Raw genomic sequence first — 18757 nt, forward strand, 5'->3', positions numbered from 1 at the left:
TATCTCTGGAAATGTAATTATACAATACAAGGAAAAACCCTTCTTAGATGTACATTAATGTAGCAAGATTTCTAACACCATTTCTGTTGGTGTATTGGTGATGAAAAGGTTATCATAATGTAAAAGGCAGCAGGCATTTTCAAATGATGTAAAAGAAAATAAAAAACAAAATGCTGGAAGGAGAGATTTTAATATGACAGCAAAAACCTACAAAACATATAAAGTAAAACTGATCAAAGACTGCATAAACCAACTGGTCAACTGTCTCTCAAACCTCTTCCTCTTTTTTTGATAGCCTGACCCAAGCATGTCAGGAGGCTCACGGTGAGTGAGGAAATATTCTTTGAATGAAGAAAATCAGAGGGTGGAAAAATCTAGGAACAGCGCGACGGAGAGAGTGAGGGGGGGAAAAAAAATGAGCACCTGTCGGCAATTAAAAAGGCAAGAAACAGAGCAGCCCAGGAAATATATGAGCACTAATTAAAACCACTAGTTAAAAACTTCCTGCTTCTGGCCTGGACTAGCTGTGAGCTACAGACTGAGGCCCCCTCCCTCCACCTGTCTTGCTCTCACTCCCTTCCTCCACCTAGTTAAGACATTGTGACTCCTTTCAGGTCTTTTTGGGAGGCATGTGGAGCAGCTGAATGCTGCAGATTTCGCCTAGGTAGGTTGGGGGGTTGGGTTTTTTGTGGTTGGGGGCTTGGGTTTTTTGTGGTTGGGGGCTGCTATGCTGAGGGGGCCTGCTGGACAAGTCTCCTCTGATGGACAGAGAGACAGACAGAAGAGGTCTCTCCACCACGCGGGACACATATGGAGGTGATCAGGAAACAAGGGCGTTTAATGATGTCACTGTCTCCTGACCTGAGAGGGAGCGGCATCCGTGTTGAGGGCTTTATAGAGAGCCACATGGTCTGCTGACCTTGAAGTCCAGCTCAGTGTTGCTGCGTCAGTACTAGCACAGACTACTGCATCCGGTCAGCCAGCCAAGGCTGTGCTTAACGAATGAGTTTAAGGCCTACTGGGCCGTAAAAGCTTAATCCACATTGGGGAGACAATCACTTCATGCTTTGATATTTCTTATACTGCTATTCAAAATATCACTGCATCTAGCCACCAAGAATGTTTTTTAAGGGGTTCAGATTTTCAGAGGCTGAGGTCGACGTATTTTGTGTCACATCTGACGTGAGGTCGGTTTCAAAAGGTCATCTGTTTCTTGGCTTTGGCTCAAGAAAAACAGCACATCTCTTTCTGAGTCAGGCTATAGGGATCGACTCTCTCCCTTTAAAAGTGAAAATTTGTTATTCTTGCTTTGAGGTTTTCTTTTTCTCCAGCGGTTATGTATGGAGCGATCAGAGTGTTCTTTAAAGACGACCAGGAAAATGTCATGGGTATTTTTAGGTCTTCATTTTTCATATAATGCTAGGCATAGTCTTTCAGCTCAACACTGCGCCAGATTGATGTTAACTAAAGCTACTGGTATGAAAAATTATGCAAGAAGTCCACCTTACTAGACATAATACTGCTTTCATTATTAAATCAATGTATTATGTGTATAGTGCCATGTACAAGAACTAGCCCTGTCTTGATTTTTCCTATTATTGCATATTTGTCACAGCAAATGCTTTTGCATTTTGGAAAACTGAATTTAGCCCTTACCATGGAAAACAGAATTTTCTTCACTTTTATTAAATAAAAGGGTTTGATGTAGTATGTAAACATTTTTTTTCACAATGTACCATCCACTTCCTAGCCCATACAGTGCAAAAACAGCCTGTCTGAAATTCAATTTTTCACCCATTCACACTGACATTATAAGGAGCATTATAGCTACTTACTGGTACATAAACTGACATATACATTATAAGCGGACCTCATACATTATAAGTGGAAAGAAATAATAAAATGCAAGAAAAATGTAAGCTATCCAATAAGTCAAATCACACCTGTGAAAAAGTAATTGCCCTCTTAAAATTAATAACTTGTATTATGACATCTAGCAGTAATAACGGCAACTAACATTTCCTATATTGGATATCAGCCTTTTGCATTGTTTTAGAAGAGTTTGAGACCTTTAATAAAGGTCTGCCTTAGTTCAGATATATTGGTAAGTTTCTGAGCATAAACTGCTCATTTGAGGCCCCACCAAAGCATCTACACCTGGTTCAAGTCAAGACTTTAATAGGGCCAATCCAAAACATTAATTTTGTTTCTTTTCAGCCACTCAGATTTAGATTTGCTTTTCTGTTTTGGATCATTGACTTGCATGACCCAATCAGTTCCAGATCATGGACAGCAAAACATCCCCACACCTTCTTATTATCACCAGCATGTTACAATGTCCTATTGCGAAATGTAGAACTTGCTTTACAGTGTTGTCAACAAAGTTATACAGACTAGCCTGTGCATAGAATACTGTCCCAAAAGTCTTGTCCCCCAGCTTTTTTACAAAAGTGAGATGTGCACTGATGCTGTTCTTCCACGAAAGCCAATTTTGTCCAGTCCCTTTCTTACAGTGGAGTCATGATCACTGACCTTAGCTGATCCTGGAGAGACCTGTACCTCCTTGGACATTCTCCTGGAACCTTTGGTGACTTCCTGGATGATTTGCTTCTATACTGCAAATTTTGGCAAGCCGGCCACTCCTGGGAAGATTCACCAGTGTTCCTAAGGTTCTCAATTTGTAGGCAATGGCTCACACTGTGATTTGGTGATGTCCTAGAAATGGTTTTGTTACCCCTGCAACACGGATGTATTTCAACAGTGTTTTTTCCTACATCCTTTGAATTTTTCTTACCATGGTCTAGTGTGCTTGTAAAAAACTTTGTGCCAACATCAAACTGATGCTAAACGTCAATATGAGTGACATTAATATTCAACAGGGCAGACTGCATTTAAGCCTGGCTGTGCTCAATCAGCTGAATCTCATTAACAGTTAAATGCTGTTGCTCAAGTAACTAAGGAGGCAACTACTTTCTCATGCAGGTGATTTCCATGTTGTACAACTTTACTCCTCAAATAAATTAAATCATTTAAAACATGTTTTGTGTTTGAAAAGGTTATCTTAATCTTATATTTTGATTGAAGGTCTAAAAACATTCATCGTGACAAATATGCAGTATTAGAGAAAATCAAGAAGGGACAAATACTTTTTCACGGCCAATTAATTTCCTTAGTTTGAACCTAAACTTTGGTTTCGAGCCATGCTAACGTATTCTGTCTTTACCACAACTTTACAATCAACCTCAAATTTCTTTTGAATTGGTATTTCAAATATTCTCTAAAACATCAAGATGTCTACCTTTTTTCTGCATCATGCACATTTTTACCATCACTCATGTTGTCTCCTTGATTTATAAAGTTGGTTCACACAGCAATGCTGGGAAAGCAATGCTGGAAAGCTTGTCCTGGATGCTGCATTGATCTGTTGTCTGCACTCACCCACTGCACTTCTCCAGTGTCCTCCACCTTTGGCAGCATGAGCGCTGGGGGCAGGACCTCCGCCTGCAGAATGACCTCCAGGTCAGCTTCAGCCAGACCGCTGGACACGGAGTTCACCCGTACGCACTTCTCCGTACTCCCCAGATTCAGCTCTGCCAGCATCTTCGCGATCGTTTCTCGTGCTGCTGCCTGCACAAGGGACACAAGTCTGTATTTCACTGCAAAAAATTCTATATTGGCATAATAAATTACCTTGAATAGAGTCAATATATATATACAAAACTCACTTCCAAAACAGATGGGCTTGAAAATCGAAAAATACTATACTTGATGTTTTACTTTTAGAACTGTATAGGTTTTTTTTAACTATATCTGCATGCAACATGTTCCAAAATGTTGCAACAGGAGCATGTTTACCATTGTGTTACATCAACTCTCCTTTTAACAATATTTCATAATAGTTTGGAGACTGAAGAGTCAACTGAGCTAGTTTTGAAAGCAGCAGTTTTGGCCATTCTTCCGTTAAGCAAAAATTCAGTTGCACTTCAGTAGCGCACAACACTTTCAATGGGAGACAGATCAGGACTGCAGGCAGGCCTGTCTAGCACTGCACTCTCTCATTATGCAGCTGTTGTAATGTGCAGAATGTGGCTTAGCCTGGTCATGCTGAAATATGCACAGATATCCCTGAAAAATATGTCGCTGAAAGGCAGCACATATTGCTCCAAAATGTGTACATATCTTTCAGAGTTAATGGTGACTTCACAGATGTGCAAGTTAACCACACCATGGATATAAATACTGACCCTGGCTTTTGAAATTCGTGGTGATATCAATCTAGATAGTCCCTTCTTCTTTGGCCAGGAGAACCTGCTGATGCACAGTGGAAATGTGTCTTAGAGATTGACACATTTCCACTGTGCATCAGTCCATTTCAATAAACTTGAGCCCAGAGAAGTCGGCAGCGTTTATGGACATTGCTGCCATATGGCCTCCGCTGTGCACAGTACAGCCATAATTTGCATTTTGTGGATGCACCTACAAACAGTGTTTACTGACAATGGTTTGTCAAACAATTCCTGAGCATATCTGAGAATATCTAAAATGCTTGATATGCTTATTGAGGAATGCTGTTCTTAATCTGATGGCAAGCCTTGATCCAATTTTGCTCATAAAGGACTAGTCTGTTCCTGGATGCCCCTTTGGCACCCAAGAGTAATAGCACCTCCTGTTTAAGACATTTTCTGAACATTTCACAATGTTTCTAGTCTTAAATTGCTCCATGTGCTAACTTTTTTGGAACTACTGCACACATCTATTTCAGCACGAGAGTATATTTACAAAAAACAATGAAGCTGATATGGCAAAACATTAAACATCTTGCCTTTGAGTGGAGTGGATTTACCACTGCTTTCTGTTTTTATAAGCATTTCACATACTCTCCCTACAGTTTTTTAAATTGTTGTACAACAACTTTTTTCAAGTGACTCACACTGAGGGTTGGTCAGCAAAAGAATGGGTGACCCAACTGTAAATACACCATTCAGGGACAAAATACAAGCATAATGAGCCGGATCTGAAGGCTGAATTGTGAAATACATAGTTCATCTGCTCATATGAAAAGATTCTGAGGCAATTTGTTTCATTTTACTATACGGTCCCAGGAATCGTCTATAACAGACATGTACATATTGCCAGAACAACAGACAACTTAGTTGGGCATTCAGTGATTGCCAAATGCTCACAAAGGTGAAGATAAGTGAGGCACACATCCTGGAACATTATTTCCAAGATTTATTTATAACTGTTCTTCAAGGAACAAAAAGCACTGATCATTGATTAAGACACATCAATGGCCAAACCTCACCAATTTACAGAGGAAACAGCTGCTGGCGCCTGGGATTACAAAACAGAACAAATCCAAGCAAAAGGGATCATCCTCAATGAAGCAAAGGCACTCAAGACCATAAAGCAAGTCCAAGCATCCTCACACACTTTCCCCAAAGAAGTCACACACACATACATAGACACACACAGGAAGTGCAAAGAGGGAGAGGAGGAAGAATCAAAGCTAAAGCCAAGAACTAGAGCCTAACAGTGACACAGCAGCACACGCCAGGAGATTCAAACCAGATGTAGCCCCAGTGCAGAGCAGTGGGGCAGGGAAACGGGTCTCTACTGAGCTGAACATGCAGCTCTATCCAGGAGGAAATGTGGTCCGAGTTACACAGTATGAGGAAACGGTAGCTTAGGAGTTGTCAGCTTAGATCAGAAGAGAGCTGGGAGAGCGAGCAGGCCAACAGGGTCTGCTGGTGATTAGCCTGGTTTCTGCATGTAGGCAAGGGAGCAGTAGAAAAAGGAGGTGGTAGAACAAAGCTCAGAGGGTAATAGAAGCTGAATGAGGAGTTCCTCGGGCCAGGTCATCTTCATACCTCACATACAGACAAAAACGTATGCCCAGTCCCCATACCATAAGCTCATGTCAAAAGTCTCACTGCAGTCCAGTCTACAGCACTACACTTCCAGTAAAGTCATGTTTATTTTTCAGCATCAGGAAAAATAAGCAGAACAGATACATATCACAGAAAATTATACAGAAGCTTTAACAACTAAACATAAAATAAATTTTACTGTGTTTACGGTGTCCACCCTCTGCCTTTATTACAGCTTCCATTCCTTTCAGGACACTTGCTTTCAGTTTTTTAAAGGAGTCTGCAGGGATATTTTTCCACATCTCCAAAGGTCAGTCTTAAAGTTGGTTGTTCTTTCTGCTTCTCACAATCCAAGTAACCCCAAACACAATCAATGATGTTGAGGTCTTGACTTGATTTTAAAATTTTCTTTTTTTGTCTATTTCTTTTTCTCAGTAATGGCTTCCTGACAGCCACACATCCTTTCAGACACATTGCACTGTGTTGTGTTCTTAACACAGAAGGATGGACAGAACGTGGATTTTTTCAGATCTGAAGCAAGAGTGGAGCTTGATATCTGAAAGCTTGTACTGTTCATCTGATGGTGACAATTCTGGTGGTTTATCAAGTCTTAAACAGTTGTTAGGAGTGCCATTTCCTGTATCTTTTCATTCATTTTTAACTCCAGGTTTTTAAAATGTGTTTTTTACTTATTTTCTTTTGACTTCCCTCTTCTGAAATTCTAACACACTAACACATCAAATCAGGAACCTGTCTCATGAAGCAGGATTTCTTTCTTAGCCCGCTAACTTTAGGCTTGGTGTCATTTCACCTGGATTTTCTGTCTCACTATGGTGGATCACTTTTTAGTGGGCTAGATCACCATGGTAACGTAAGCTGCACACCCAACCTAGTACAGGGCAGGTTAAGGTTGGGACTTTGGATCACGAACAGCTCTTGAACCAATCAGTCACAGCCTCCTGACAGAGGTGGACCACTCCAGTTCTACTTGGGGTGCTTTTTTTTTCTTCCTGTGACACTTGAGGCATCAGTAAGCCAGAATCAGAGGAAAGCACTGTAATGCAAAGAAGGCTGATGGACTATGTATCCATAATTCAAGACCCATAAAGCTGTTGTATGATGGATCCTTTATCTGAACTTTAGCCTCACATCATCCAAAGAGAATCTCCATGGGGTACTACTGCTGTCCCTTGATAATTTTTATTTGTAACCTTGACAAAACAAAAATGACACGTGTCAGCTTCCATAATTGTTTCCCTATATTAAATATGCTAATGCTACAGGAAACATTATAAATAAGAAAATATTTTTCCCCTTCTCCTTAAGAGAAAGGATGCTCCAGATAGACGAATATTTGATTTTCTATCAGTGGGAGGAAGGCCAGTTAACTCACCTCCTCTCACAGTAAACTGACAGAGAGAACATTCTTAAGAACATCTCAGCTCCTGAGGGGCCAAGCTACTCCAAGCTTGAATAAAGCACTTTGAAAACTGAAATGTTTTACATTAATGGATCTCCATCCAACAAGTTGCTTCAAAGCACTCTCCCCAATCACCTTGCATCCCACAGAGTGGCCTGGAAATGCCCAGGTTTCAGAGATCTTTGATTCCTTCCATCAAGCCCATCATTAAAGCTTGACACTGAGTCATGACAGCATGTCCACAAAACGCTCAAAACAAAGGATGGACTTTCAAGTCTGGAGATGTTGACCTCCAGTTAAAAAAAAGGCCAGCTCCTTCATGTATTGAGAACCTCAGAATTTGGACTCCTGCAGAGTGATATGCCAAAAAAAGGAACTGCATGTCTGGATTATTCAGCTACGTCTGGGAAAGGTGTCTGAGTCAAAGGCTAGCAATATAGCTGTTTTATTTCAGATAAAGATATGTGCAGTGCACTCCTTGTAGTGTTTACATGACGGCAGGAAAACATCATGTGCTTCATCATAATGTAATTAATACCATTATTTAATATATATCCATTTGTATGCTGTTAAAGAAGCAATAATTTAGCATAAAACTAATTAGCTTACAACAACATGATTTAATGTATGATGTAATATTTAGTATTTGGAGATATTTTTCTTTTAAATCAGAATTTCAAAATGACCAACATGTTTTGATAACATAATCAGCCATTCTCTAAGGGGAAGCAGCTGTTTTGAAACGTGAAACATAGTTCCTTCCTTTTTGTCTTTTATCTCTGGCATTTTGTACCCTGCTGAGACACTTGCAATGCCACTGAAAGTGAACTGTAGAGATGTGAAGGACAGGCAGGGTTGTATTCTCCAAGTGTGAAATCCAAGAGAATGTCCGAAAGGCTTTGACATGTGAAATGACAGGCATCTTCAGGCCCGTTCCAGTTTAACGACCAATAGATCTAGTACTTGATCATCTCTACATTTTGTATTTGTCCAGTTCCACATGAGGAGAACCCTTGTCCCCCCTCGGCCAGAGGCTGGATGGTCCATTTCCTCAAAGCACTGTGTTTGGCGGTCCACATATTACACGCCTGTGCAGGCCCAGACTCTGCCAATGAAAACAGGTCATTGTAATTTGATAATGAGGGTGGGAGGCATTTATTTTCTCTGAGCCTTAGCATTTTGTAATACATTTGCTTCCAAAAGCAAGATGTTACAGTGTAGTGTTAATTGGCAGCAGTGCAATTTAATAACTACTGGGCACAACTGTGGTGGGTTTAATGATTTTCACTAGAGATAATAAAATCTAGTGGTGGCACCACATAATAAGTAAATTCTTTATAAAATAAATGCCACAGAAGAACCACTTTCAGTTCCCAAATGAATCTTTCAGTCGATTGAGTGTGAGGTGCACATGAAGTACCTTTTATATAAAGATTTTTCCTAAACAGTTCTTGGCTCGGAGGTACACTTTTAGGAAAAATCTTTATTGGTATAAAAGCTTTTTTAAAAGTTTAAAGAATTTTCATGTAATGTAGAGGTTCTATACCAATTAAAGGTTTCTGATAGAATCATATGTCAAGCCAAGAACAATCCAGGAACTTTAATTTTGTATCACAGCCCTAGGTCTGAGGGTGTAATTCTAAAAGAAGTCACAATGAGTGTCTGGTCTGAGGAACCATAAGAGGATCCTTTTCTCTGAGAGCCTCTGGAGCAGTGGAGCTGGTGTTCTTCACCTCCACCTTCAGCACACATGGCCAGCTTGAATACTTACTGACCAAACTGAGACTCTATGAGATGTTTCTGGCTATGTTTCTATTATTCTGAAGTCATATCACTGTAGAACCTCCATATATCTTCCTCATGCTGTTGTATAATGATTTAAAAATATCTTATTAAACAAGCAGATGTAGGGGCTGTAGAGGATCAGTGGATTATGGTTGCTAGTTTAAATCTTCAAATCATGAATAAGGCACAGAGACTGTTTATTATTATTATGGGCTGCACCTTCTCATGAATAGCTAGATAAGTTGAGAGGGTATTCCTGTATTATTTAGTGTGTAGTGTTCTACTGGTGTTTTGCATCTCAAACCATCTCATCCATCTGGATGATTATCTATTTTGGATGTGTTCCTCTGATTATGCTCCTGGGTTCACTTGATATTATGGAAGCTGAATGAAAATGAGATAACTGTGGTGGACACTCATGGAAGCTTGGTTGGCCTTTAAAAGCTATATTACACCAAGTGCTAGCAATGGACTGCTATCCATTTTCAATCCATTAGGGTTGCCCACCCAGCTGCTGCCACAACAGGAGCCTTGTAACCCAATCACCTTTCTAAAACACTGAGACCAAGCTATTTTTTTCCTATATAGGCAGTCACTACAGATAACTACAAAGGTCCATACAGTTTTTGATAAGCTTGCAAAATTACCAAAAAAAAGTTAAAAACTATACATACTAAATATATATATTTCGGAATGAAGCAACATGACAGCATAGTGTCAGTCTTGTGGCCTCCTAAAAATATCCTCAGACTAAGAACTTCTGGCCTCTGGACATGAGTTCTCTGAACCTGTTCTGCCCTGTACTCAAGATAGAAAGACGACATATATGCATATACTCCCTCTTTCTAAATCAAAGCCCTCAGACTTAAACTGTTACTACCATCTATCAGGCTTAGCTATGGGGGAGTCAATCAGGATTAAGCAAGTGCCATTTCCTCCCAGCAAAGACATCATGCATATCCTTTTATGCATCTATATTATAGCCATCAAACACTGGACATGAGTATACAGTTGCAGAGATATGTGAGGCATGCACACTGTTCCAGTCCCTGTGACAGTGGAGGGAAAGTGAGCTCCCTGTACTGACTGCCCTCTTTTAAAAGTTCAGCTATAAGCAACTCACATGGATTCAATCAGTGCATCACTTCATACTGGACAACCAGTATTCCATTACATTACGAACACAGAAAATTTCTTTATAATATGACCTTATTTTCCAAATGATTTGGAGAAAGTTGTGGCCAATAACAACACTGATTTTAATAAGCCAGAAATCCTAACATGATTGTCGGCTGTCTACTGTGAATTATCACATGATTTTCAGCTGAATTCTCACATGACTGTAAAATGTCAAATGCAAACAGCACTTTTCAACTGAAACACCTGAAACTTTAATAATATACTTATTGTTTAAAATGTCTACCTAACTGAACAATAATATAAAAATGAAAGGTGGAAAATTACAGAGAATATACCGCAGTGTCTGTGCGCTGCTGCGAGTCAGCGAGAAACTTACAGAGTGCAGCAGCGTCATTTAAATTGGTTTAATGTAAAACACTGATTCACTATTACTCATAGGGATGGTGATGGGAACCAGACGTCTGAACAGTTTAATGCCTCTAAAAGCTCCCTCACAGAAATGTAATACATGGTTCTGAATGGTTCTGCCTGAGAGTGTTTTAGCCTGAGGGGACTGGAGCCTGACGCGTGGTATATGAACGATGGCAAACTGGATATTTCATTGTTTTTGAGTTTTCAAGTGGCAGTGTTCCGCAGACCACAGCGGCAAGCAGAACGGTCACTGAACGTGCCCTGACCTCTAGCTCTCACAAGGACAGACGTTTCTAAAATCATTAGAAGACACAGACACATGACGACAATGATGCTCCAGCCTTCACAAACCCCAGCACAGGATTTCTGCTCATTGGGCAATTAGGTGGTTATGACTGCAGTAGTGCTATAACTGTATCTTTAGATCCCCCTCCACCACTCACTGCTGGCCCAACGTTCCCTCAGACGAAAAATACACACTTGGAGTGAAATGGTATGCAACACTAATTGCAGATCAATGTCCAACCTCATAATCAATCGATTTTAAGGCCGTCAAACTAATAAAATAATGAATTGCACTTACTTACATTTTTTGCACAGTTGCAATTTGTCATTTTCTAATTTTGTTTTGAGTATAAGTAAAGCAGTGCATTTTGTTACAGCTATATGAGTTGACACAATAAGCTTCTTCAGAACATATTAACTACTTTCCATAATACCATAATGTTGCTTTTATCATGTGAATGCAGGGTTCCATACGCAGCTACAATTTTCAATCACTAATGTCTACTGAGAGCAACAGTGGCCTCCAACCAATGAGCGTATATGTCATATACATACAGTCAATGGTTTCAACTCCTTTGCAACGGTAGCTTCTTACCCTCGCTCTCACACAACTTGTTACAATGGAGAAGGGGTGTAAAGATATATATATATATATTTTCAAGTTCAGAACAATGTACAATTCTGAGGTCAAGATTCGATCTGATTATTTAATATTTTGATTATTTAATATGTTTTGATTTTACATAGTTCTTAATTTTCTGACTCAGATCAATAATAGTTCTCCAACAGAACATTTTTAACGGCTGTCTAAGAATCCAACACCCCAAAAATCACAAATCCTAGAACTGGATGTGTCTACAACATAAGTCCCGCCCTCTCCTGCCCAATTCACTCTGATAGGCTGCATCCACATGTCTAGTTTTGATCACTGCAATGGCAAATGACAGATGCTCAGAAAAGACAAAGAGGTGCATGGACAATAATGTTAAACTGCTTCAAATTAGATTTTTCGATACTGTACTGAAAGGCTTAGACCTCTACAGTCGAGACTCTCAAGAGGAACTACAGCGTTAGCTTACTGCTCACTGATTTATCCATAGGTCTCCCGCGAGCACTGTCCAGCGCAGACTGCGGAGGGTATAACTGTAAAAGTCGTTTAAAAATGGTGACTTAACTTATTGGTATTAGATGATAACAATTAAAACTTGGCTTCCTCGAAGAGAAGGTTGGAAATGGTTAAGTGAAAACACCGACATACAGTGGGGCCCACAAGTTTGAGATCACTGGTTAAAATACTTCTATTTTGCATTCTGTTCTAATTTATTACGAAGTTTTTCACCACAAATGATATTATCAGCATAACAACTTGAGTGAAAAGTAAAAATTTTAATGTTTACACGAATTTCAGAATTTCTTCTTATTTCTTAGCATAACTTTGCTTTAACTTCGAACTTTGGTTAGATCCCCTGAGCCGACAGTATGTGACTGAAGTGCCCTTGAGCGAAGCACCTAACCCCCAACTGCTCTCCGGGCTGCCCACAGCTCCAGGCAAGTGTGCTCACCGCCCCCCAGTGTGTATGTGGTATGTTTCACTGCACGGATGGGTTAAATGCAGAGGTGAAACTTCCCTGTTGTGGGACTAATAAGGGTCACTTATCCTATATCAAATGTTACCATCCAGATGACGTCTTTTTCAGGAAAGGCTTTGATTATTTCTGCAAGACAATGTAAAACCACATTCTGCATGTATTACAACAGCATTGCTCCGTATTAAATGAGTCCCAGTGCTAAACTGGCCTGCCTGCAGTCCAGACCTGCCACCACTGAAAATGTCTGGCACATTTTAAAATGAAAAATACGACAAAGGAGAGCCTGAACTGTTGAGCTGCTGAAATTCTGTATCAAATAAGAATGGGAAAACATTTCACTTTCAAAACTACATCAATTGGTCTCCTCAGTTCCCAAATGCTTACAGAGTGTTGTTAAAAGAAGAGGTGATAAAACACAACGGTAAACATGCCCCCGTCCCAACTTTTAGTATTTATATTTATTCTAAAATTAGTGTTTTTCTGAGCAAATAAATACTTACTGCCCAGTTAAATAGCTTTTAAAATCTAATTTTCTCAGGTGTCTAAAATTTCGACACACTACTGTACATGCACACCCATATGCAGAGTGGCGAGCACACACATGTGCCTCAGTGTTGAGTGGCAGGTAATTTCTGGCAAAAGCAAGTCCTTCTGAGCTCATTGGAGCTGGGGCTCCATTTTTTGGGTGAATGCCTTGGATCTGTGTTTGTATTTCTTGGCAGCTGAGTGGTTTGTGTTCCTTCTCCGTGCTGCGTTGGGTTGTGCTGCGAAGAGAACAGCATGAACCCTCTGCTTCAGTGACACAGGCCTGCACTCCAGAGGACTACAGTGCAGCAGTATCTAACACGCTTACAGAGAGAAGAATAGGCCTTGTACAGCAGTGTGTGGTCAGGAGCACACCTTTACAACCACCCCTGTCTCTCTCTCACATACACACACCCCTAACCACCCACCCACCCACTCACACCTCCAACACTGCCCCTCACACAGGCAGCCGCTCTTTGAACTTAAGACTAAATCCATCCAGTGCTTTTTGAGGCTCTATATCACATAACAGTTGGCTGCATAAATTATGCTAAAATGGAAACACTGACAGGAAGCCAAAATATTACACTTTCAAATCAGCCCGCTCTGAAATCTAAGACTATAATAGTGTATTATTGAGTCTTATTCGACAAACGAAAGACATGCACCGCACTACTGGCCGTACAGAGTAACCTAAAGACAACATAAATGGATCCCCCCTTTCAATGTGTAGGGCTGGGAATTAGCAATTGTAAAAGAATAACAGAGCTGTCCTACGCAATATAGGCAGGATGGTGTAAAAGATAAATAAAGACTGTGATTCCACTCCTTTCTCAAACCATCCTTCTGCTGCCACCAGCAGGACTGCCACAGAAGCAACCTGACTCATACAAACAGGATTCACTCCATGTGGAGAAGCTGAAAAAGAGAACAGTCTAATGAAAAAAGCCTCACTCCAATAACATTGTATCTATTCATACAACAGATCTAAAGAAATTACAACAGCTGTGTGAGAACAGTCAACGTCTGGAGAAAGATGATGTCCAAAAGTTTATTGCCCCCAATCACAAGCCAGAATCATGTTGTTGTCTATTAAAAGGCCCATATCCCACTTTTTTTATATATTTTCCCTATGGTCCACAGATACCCAGGCATATGCAACAGTTTGGGCACCCCGGTGAAAAGTTTAATTGATTTTCTAAGTGAAAATAAGTAAATTTATCCTATACAAAGCATTTGCTGAATTTGACACATGGGAAATAAATAAATAATTAAGAAAGACATATAATGTGGCCTGTGCTAAGGGTATGGCAAACATATTTTTATGTTTTGTTGTTTTTTCCAATATGTTAAACTCTGCAAAAAACAGAAATGGTAGAAAATTCCTAAAAAATGTACAAAAGTACAGTAAATAGTCTGTTCCCTGTACAGGATGAATTAACTTATTTAGATAGGTTATATAGATAAGATAATCAACAAAACATGTAATTTTGACTACGTAAATATGTTGGTTCCTGTGACATCACAAAAACCATAATTTCAAAACAGATTGTTTTGCAGGGAAGCAAATGGTACATTTTGAAACTTCATTCATTTTTACCACTCTTTCATTTAAAAAAATGAAAATGTTCATTGATATGAGCCATTTCAAAATACAAATCCTGCTTTTCAACTCTCATTACACAACACAGTATAGTCTTTACTAGGTTTACCACTGTAAAATACAAATAGATAAAATGAAAACTTCACACTAACTTGTTTAACTTTAAATCCTTATAGAACATTGTACTGCTTGAAGAAACCACTGCTAGATTAAGCAAAGCTAGACTATCCTCTACTGAATCATTGAAGCAACTTTTTACAATTACAAAAAATGTATCTCTAATTAAAAATGACTGATGTCCTTGCATGATCTCTATGAGAAAATTTTGCTTTTGTTCACACATTTTGTGTCTACTGTCCTACATCCCTTTGCTTGTGTAATGTTTGATAGAATTCACAATAAATATTGGTCAGTGTGAATATATCTAACCATGGTAAACTGACAGGAAGTTGCACATAATCAGTTTAACCTATTTTGTTATATAATAAAGTGATTCACTTTATTACAAAGTTATCATAAAGCACAACTAAATAACTAAGAACAGCAATATATTATTACCTTAATCTATATCATGTGGAAGGGCTGCTGTACACAGTGAGATGACTCCTACAAAAACTAGCAGAAGGTGGCAGGGAAAAATACAATGGTGACCAGAGGACCTGTTGCTTAAGCCAAAAGAGGGGACTGTCCAATAGGAACATCCTTCCTTTAGCTCTTAACCAGATAACTGAGAGTCCTGCTTTGTGAAATAACCCCCTGGGTTGTGCTAGCGTACGTTTGTTTAAAAGCGAGGGGGATTTACGTATCCATGATCCGTCAACAAATGCATTCTTTCGTAGCTATTATTGTGAGGTTAAGAAAAAAGCTAAGAGAAATCTCATTCAATCTAAGGAGAAACTGTTGCAAACAGTTTGTGAAAACATTTAGAGTGCATTATACATTTCAAATGACATCACACCGTTAGGTTAGAGATGGAAAATCTGTTCCTATTTGCAACCTGTCTCCAAAAAAAGAAAGAAAGAAAGGAAAAAAGAAAGAAAGTAAGAAATGCACTTGTTAAATCAAGGAGTAACATTGTGCGCATGTCGCTGTTGGCAACAGTAAAAATCATTTCATCAATTTCAGCATGTAGACCTGAATCTTTCTGTGTGCTACTGTGTTTCTATTACTATATAAAATATGCATAGACAGAATTCAGACTGGTAAGTGCTCACTACTGATTGTTTACTTTGATGAAAAAGCGCAACAAATGTGTGACATTTATTCCCATTCATTTTCTTGCTTGAAAAATTAACAAAATAACTAAAAACTCAGAATTTTCAGCTTTGTTAGATCATGTTCTTTACATATCAAATAAATGCAACAACAGAATTCAGACACTGGGTCGATAACAGAAAAGAGTATAGAAATCATCAGAAACAGCAACTTTTTTGCATCAGCCTAAAAATATTAACATGTTCTATAGTTAATCTTTTTGCTGAATGGCTATTTCTTTGGTCAGCGTACTGTAAAGCCTGTCCAACCTGGCAACAGTAGCTACAAAAGAGCGCATTTGTGGCTGGAGGATGGACGGGACAATTGTGGATGAAATGCAAGAATAGATAGAGACAGTGAGAGAGAGGAAAAAGACATGGATGAAAAGAGAAAGAGGCGGAGCCACAAGTCAGCCCCGCCACCTGTGGTCCAACAGATTGGATGACCAGTGACACAGCATCTTGGCCAAAAAAAAAGAGAAAAAGGGCAGAGATGTGCCTTCAAACAGCCTCGCTCTCATTAAAGCCTCATCCAAACCAGTGGAGCTGGAGGATCCTGCCTCTGGCAGTGGAGCTGGGGGATTTTTGTGGAGCTCTGAGCTGATCAGATAGGCTAGGAAAACAACATCCGTCCACTTTCACACTCCAGTGGAAGAGGTGGTCCCTCCCGGCAGGGCTGCGTAGTCTTGCCATCTGGAGAATAAATCGAGTGTGAAGTACAGTATAGTTTGGGACCAAGCTGCGTGGCGGCAGCTCAGCAGTTAGTTCATTAGTTCCAAACTTCCAGGGATTGGTTGAGGGGGGAGCGTGGAGCGGGTTGGCCGCCGGGTGGAATGCCCCAAACTGAGCGGTGGTGTATAGGGCACCTCTAGCACAACACACACAGATAAACAAACTCACCCCCGGAGAGAGAGAGAAGACAGGTGTAGCCATCAGCGCTAGTGGAGGGACAGGGAAAGAAACACACCCCACCCCCAACCACCAAACACTCTCTATGGAGGATACTTTTATGTAATAACTGCGTGTTTGTGTTCAAGGGCTTGTGTGTGCGCTTGTGTGCGCGCTTGTGTGCGAGAGCTGCTGTCCTGGGTAGCAGTTAGCCATCCCAGGTAGCACAGGTACTCAACGACCAGGGAGCAGTTACAGATCAGATATTTACAAACAATTACAGACAATTTTTAACCTCACAGTGTTCCAAAATTTCAATTGGAGACCAATAAAATACGTCTATATTCACAGTTTTGGGGTTTTCTGTACACATCATGTCTGCACGAAACTGGTGAACTCTTGATATTACATGGTTAATGACCGCTTTGTGTTATGTTTGCACAAAATGATTTATGTTTGTTGCAAAACAAGAATGGCTTAATCATGATATAATGCTAACTATTAAATGGTATATTGTTCAACTTCAGTACACATTGGAAACATTTTACTTGGTTTTTACTTTAGTCTAGTGCCTGTGCTATTCATATCACACCATATCACATTCAAACCATATCACACCAAATATACAATCAAGGAATGCACATTCAAAATTATTTTGAAATTAAATAGATATTTGGAAAGGAAAATGGGAAAATTAAAAAAACAAAATTAGTATTAAAAAGCAATTAGTATTACAGTGCCACAAAAATTCAGCAGCGCACAGAGGAGTACATCTAAAAAAGTGCATTTATTATTCAAAAATAGCCAATGAAAATAAGAAGGTTTGGCAAGTCAGATGAGTAGCTGCCCCTTCAGATGAACTAATGACCTAACAGAGCTAACTCATACAACTCTGGAGGACTCCTCATCTTCCGTACAAGTTATTTTCTCCTTAATGGATGATAGTTATTTTGTGTAAGAAATGTTTTCATTGCTTCTGGGCTTAGCCAACATCAGCTGGAGTACTTAGCCTAGTTAGGGAAAAAGCTGCGTTAGAGCTGGCCATGCTGCAGAAGCAAAGTAATTTTAGCCTTGTTCTGCCTTTTCTGTTACGTCCCTAATAAAACATCCTTGGAAACGCACTCACATTAAAGACACTTTGTAATTTGTAGTGCAAAAATATAACACGCTTTTGCAAAAAATACAGGTAAAACTGTCACTCTTTACAGTACTGTTTCATTGAGTTTTTAGCTTGTAACAGTATCGCCGATATGCCTCTTGGTTTCCCTCAAGGGACTCTTATTTACACCTTAACATTTTAACTAGGAATGCATTAATACCATGTTTTTCAAACTTGTAAGCTACATAGAATTAAGTTGTTAGGGTGAAAGTGTGTGATCTACCTTAACAGTTAAATCATTAAAATCTAGCTGGTTTTAAAGGAAGTGTATTAGACTACAATAGCTACCTTGAATCGATTAGCGCTGCAGTGGAGAGGAGTGGGTTTGGTTATATAATAGAAAAGTACTCCAGCTTTAAGTAAAATACATTTTATAGTTTTGATTCCCACTCCTCATCCTTCTCTTTTAACAACAGTCTCTGCATCACAGTGACAGCAGGAATCACATCCAAGGCTAATGTGGAATTTTACGTCTTCTTGGAGTTGTTTGATTGGCTGGTTGAGCTGTAGTCGAACGTTATCTAAAGTCAGGCATACACTGTGCAATTTTAGAAGTCTTTCTTTGGTGACACTGTACAAAAAAGCTTAGACTATGCTGTACGAAACGCAGGCTCCATATAGACAGCTCTCCCTGCAAAAAAAAAAAATCAAATCAAGTTGTTTCATTCAAAATAAAGTACTGAGTAAACAAGCTGAGAAACTGAGCAGCTTTGCTAACACTGTGCCCTGAAATGTACATGGTAGGACAATACAGTCTCTCTACAGCCCATTTTACAAATACAGTTTTAAAAATTAACGTTTATATCTCACAGCTCTGTTCAGTTAAACA

At 39.5% G+C, this 18757-nt stretch overlaps 1 protein-coding gene across 1 annotated transcript in view; it reads right to left on the reverse strand.

Moving 5' to 3' along the window:
* The window catches only part of clybl (citrate lyase beta like), a 93905-nt gene that overhangs the window by 17210 nt on the left and 57938 nt on the right, over positions 1 to 18757 (reverse strand). The window contains exon 3 of the mRNA XM_036579880.1: positions 3439 to 3627. Coding sequence (XP_036435773.1) covers positions 3439 to 3627 — 189 coding nt within the window. The remainder of the gene's footprint in view (positions 1 to 3438; positions 3628 to 18757) is intronic.

Source organism: Colossoma macropomum, unplaced genomic scaffold, assembly GCF_904425465.1.
Source record: "Colossoma macropomum unplaced genomic scaffold, Colossoma_macropomum, whole genome shotgun sequence".
In the NCBI taxonomy this organism is placed as follows: Eukaryota; Metazoa; Chordata; class Actinopteri; order Characiformes; family Serrasalmidae; genus Colossoma; species Colossoma macropomum.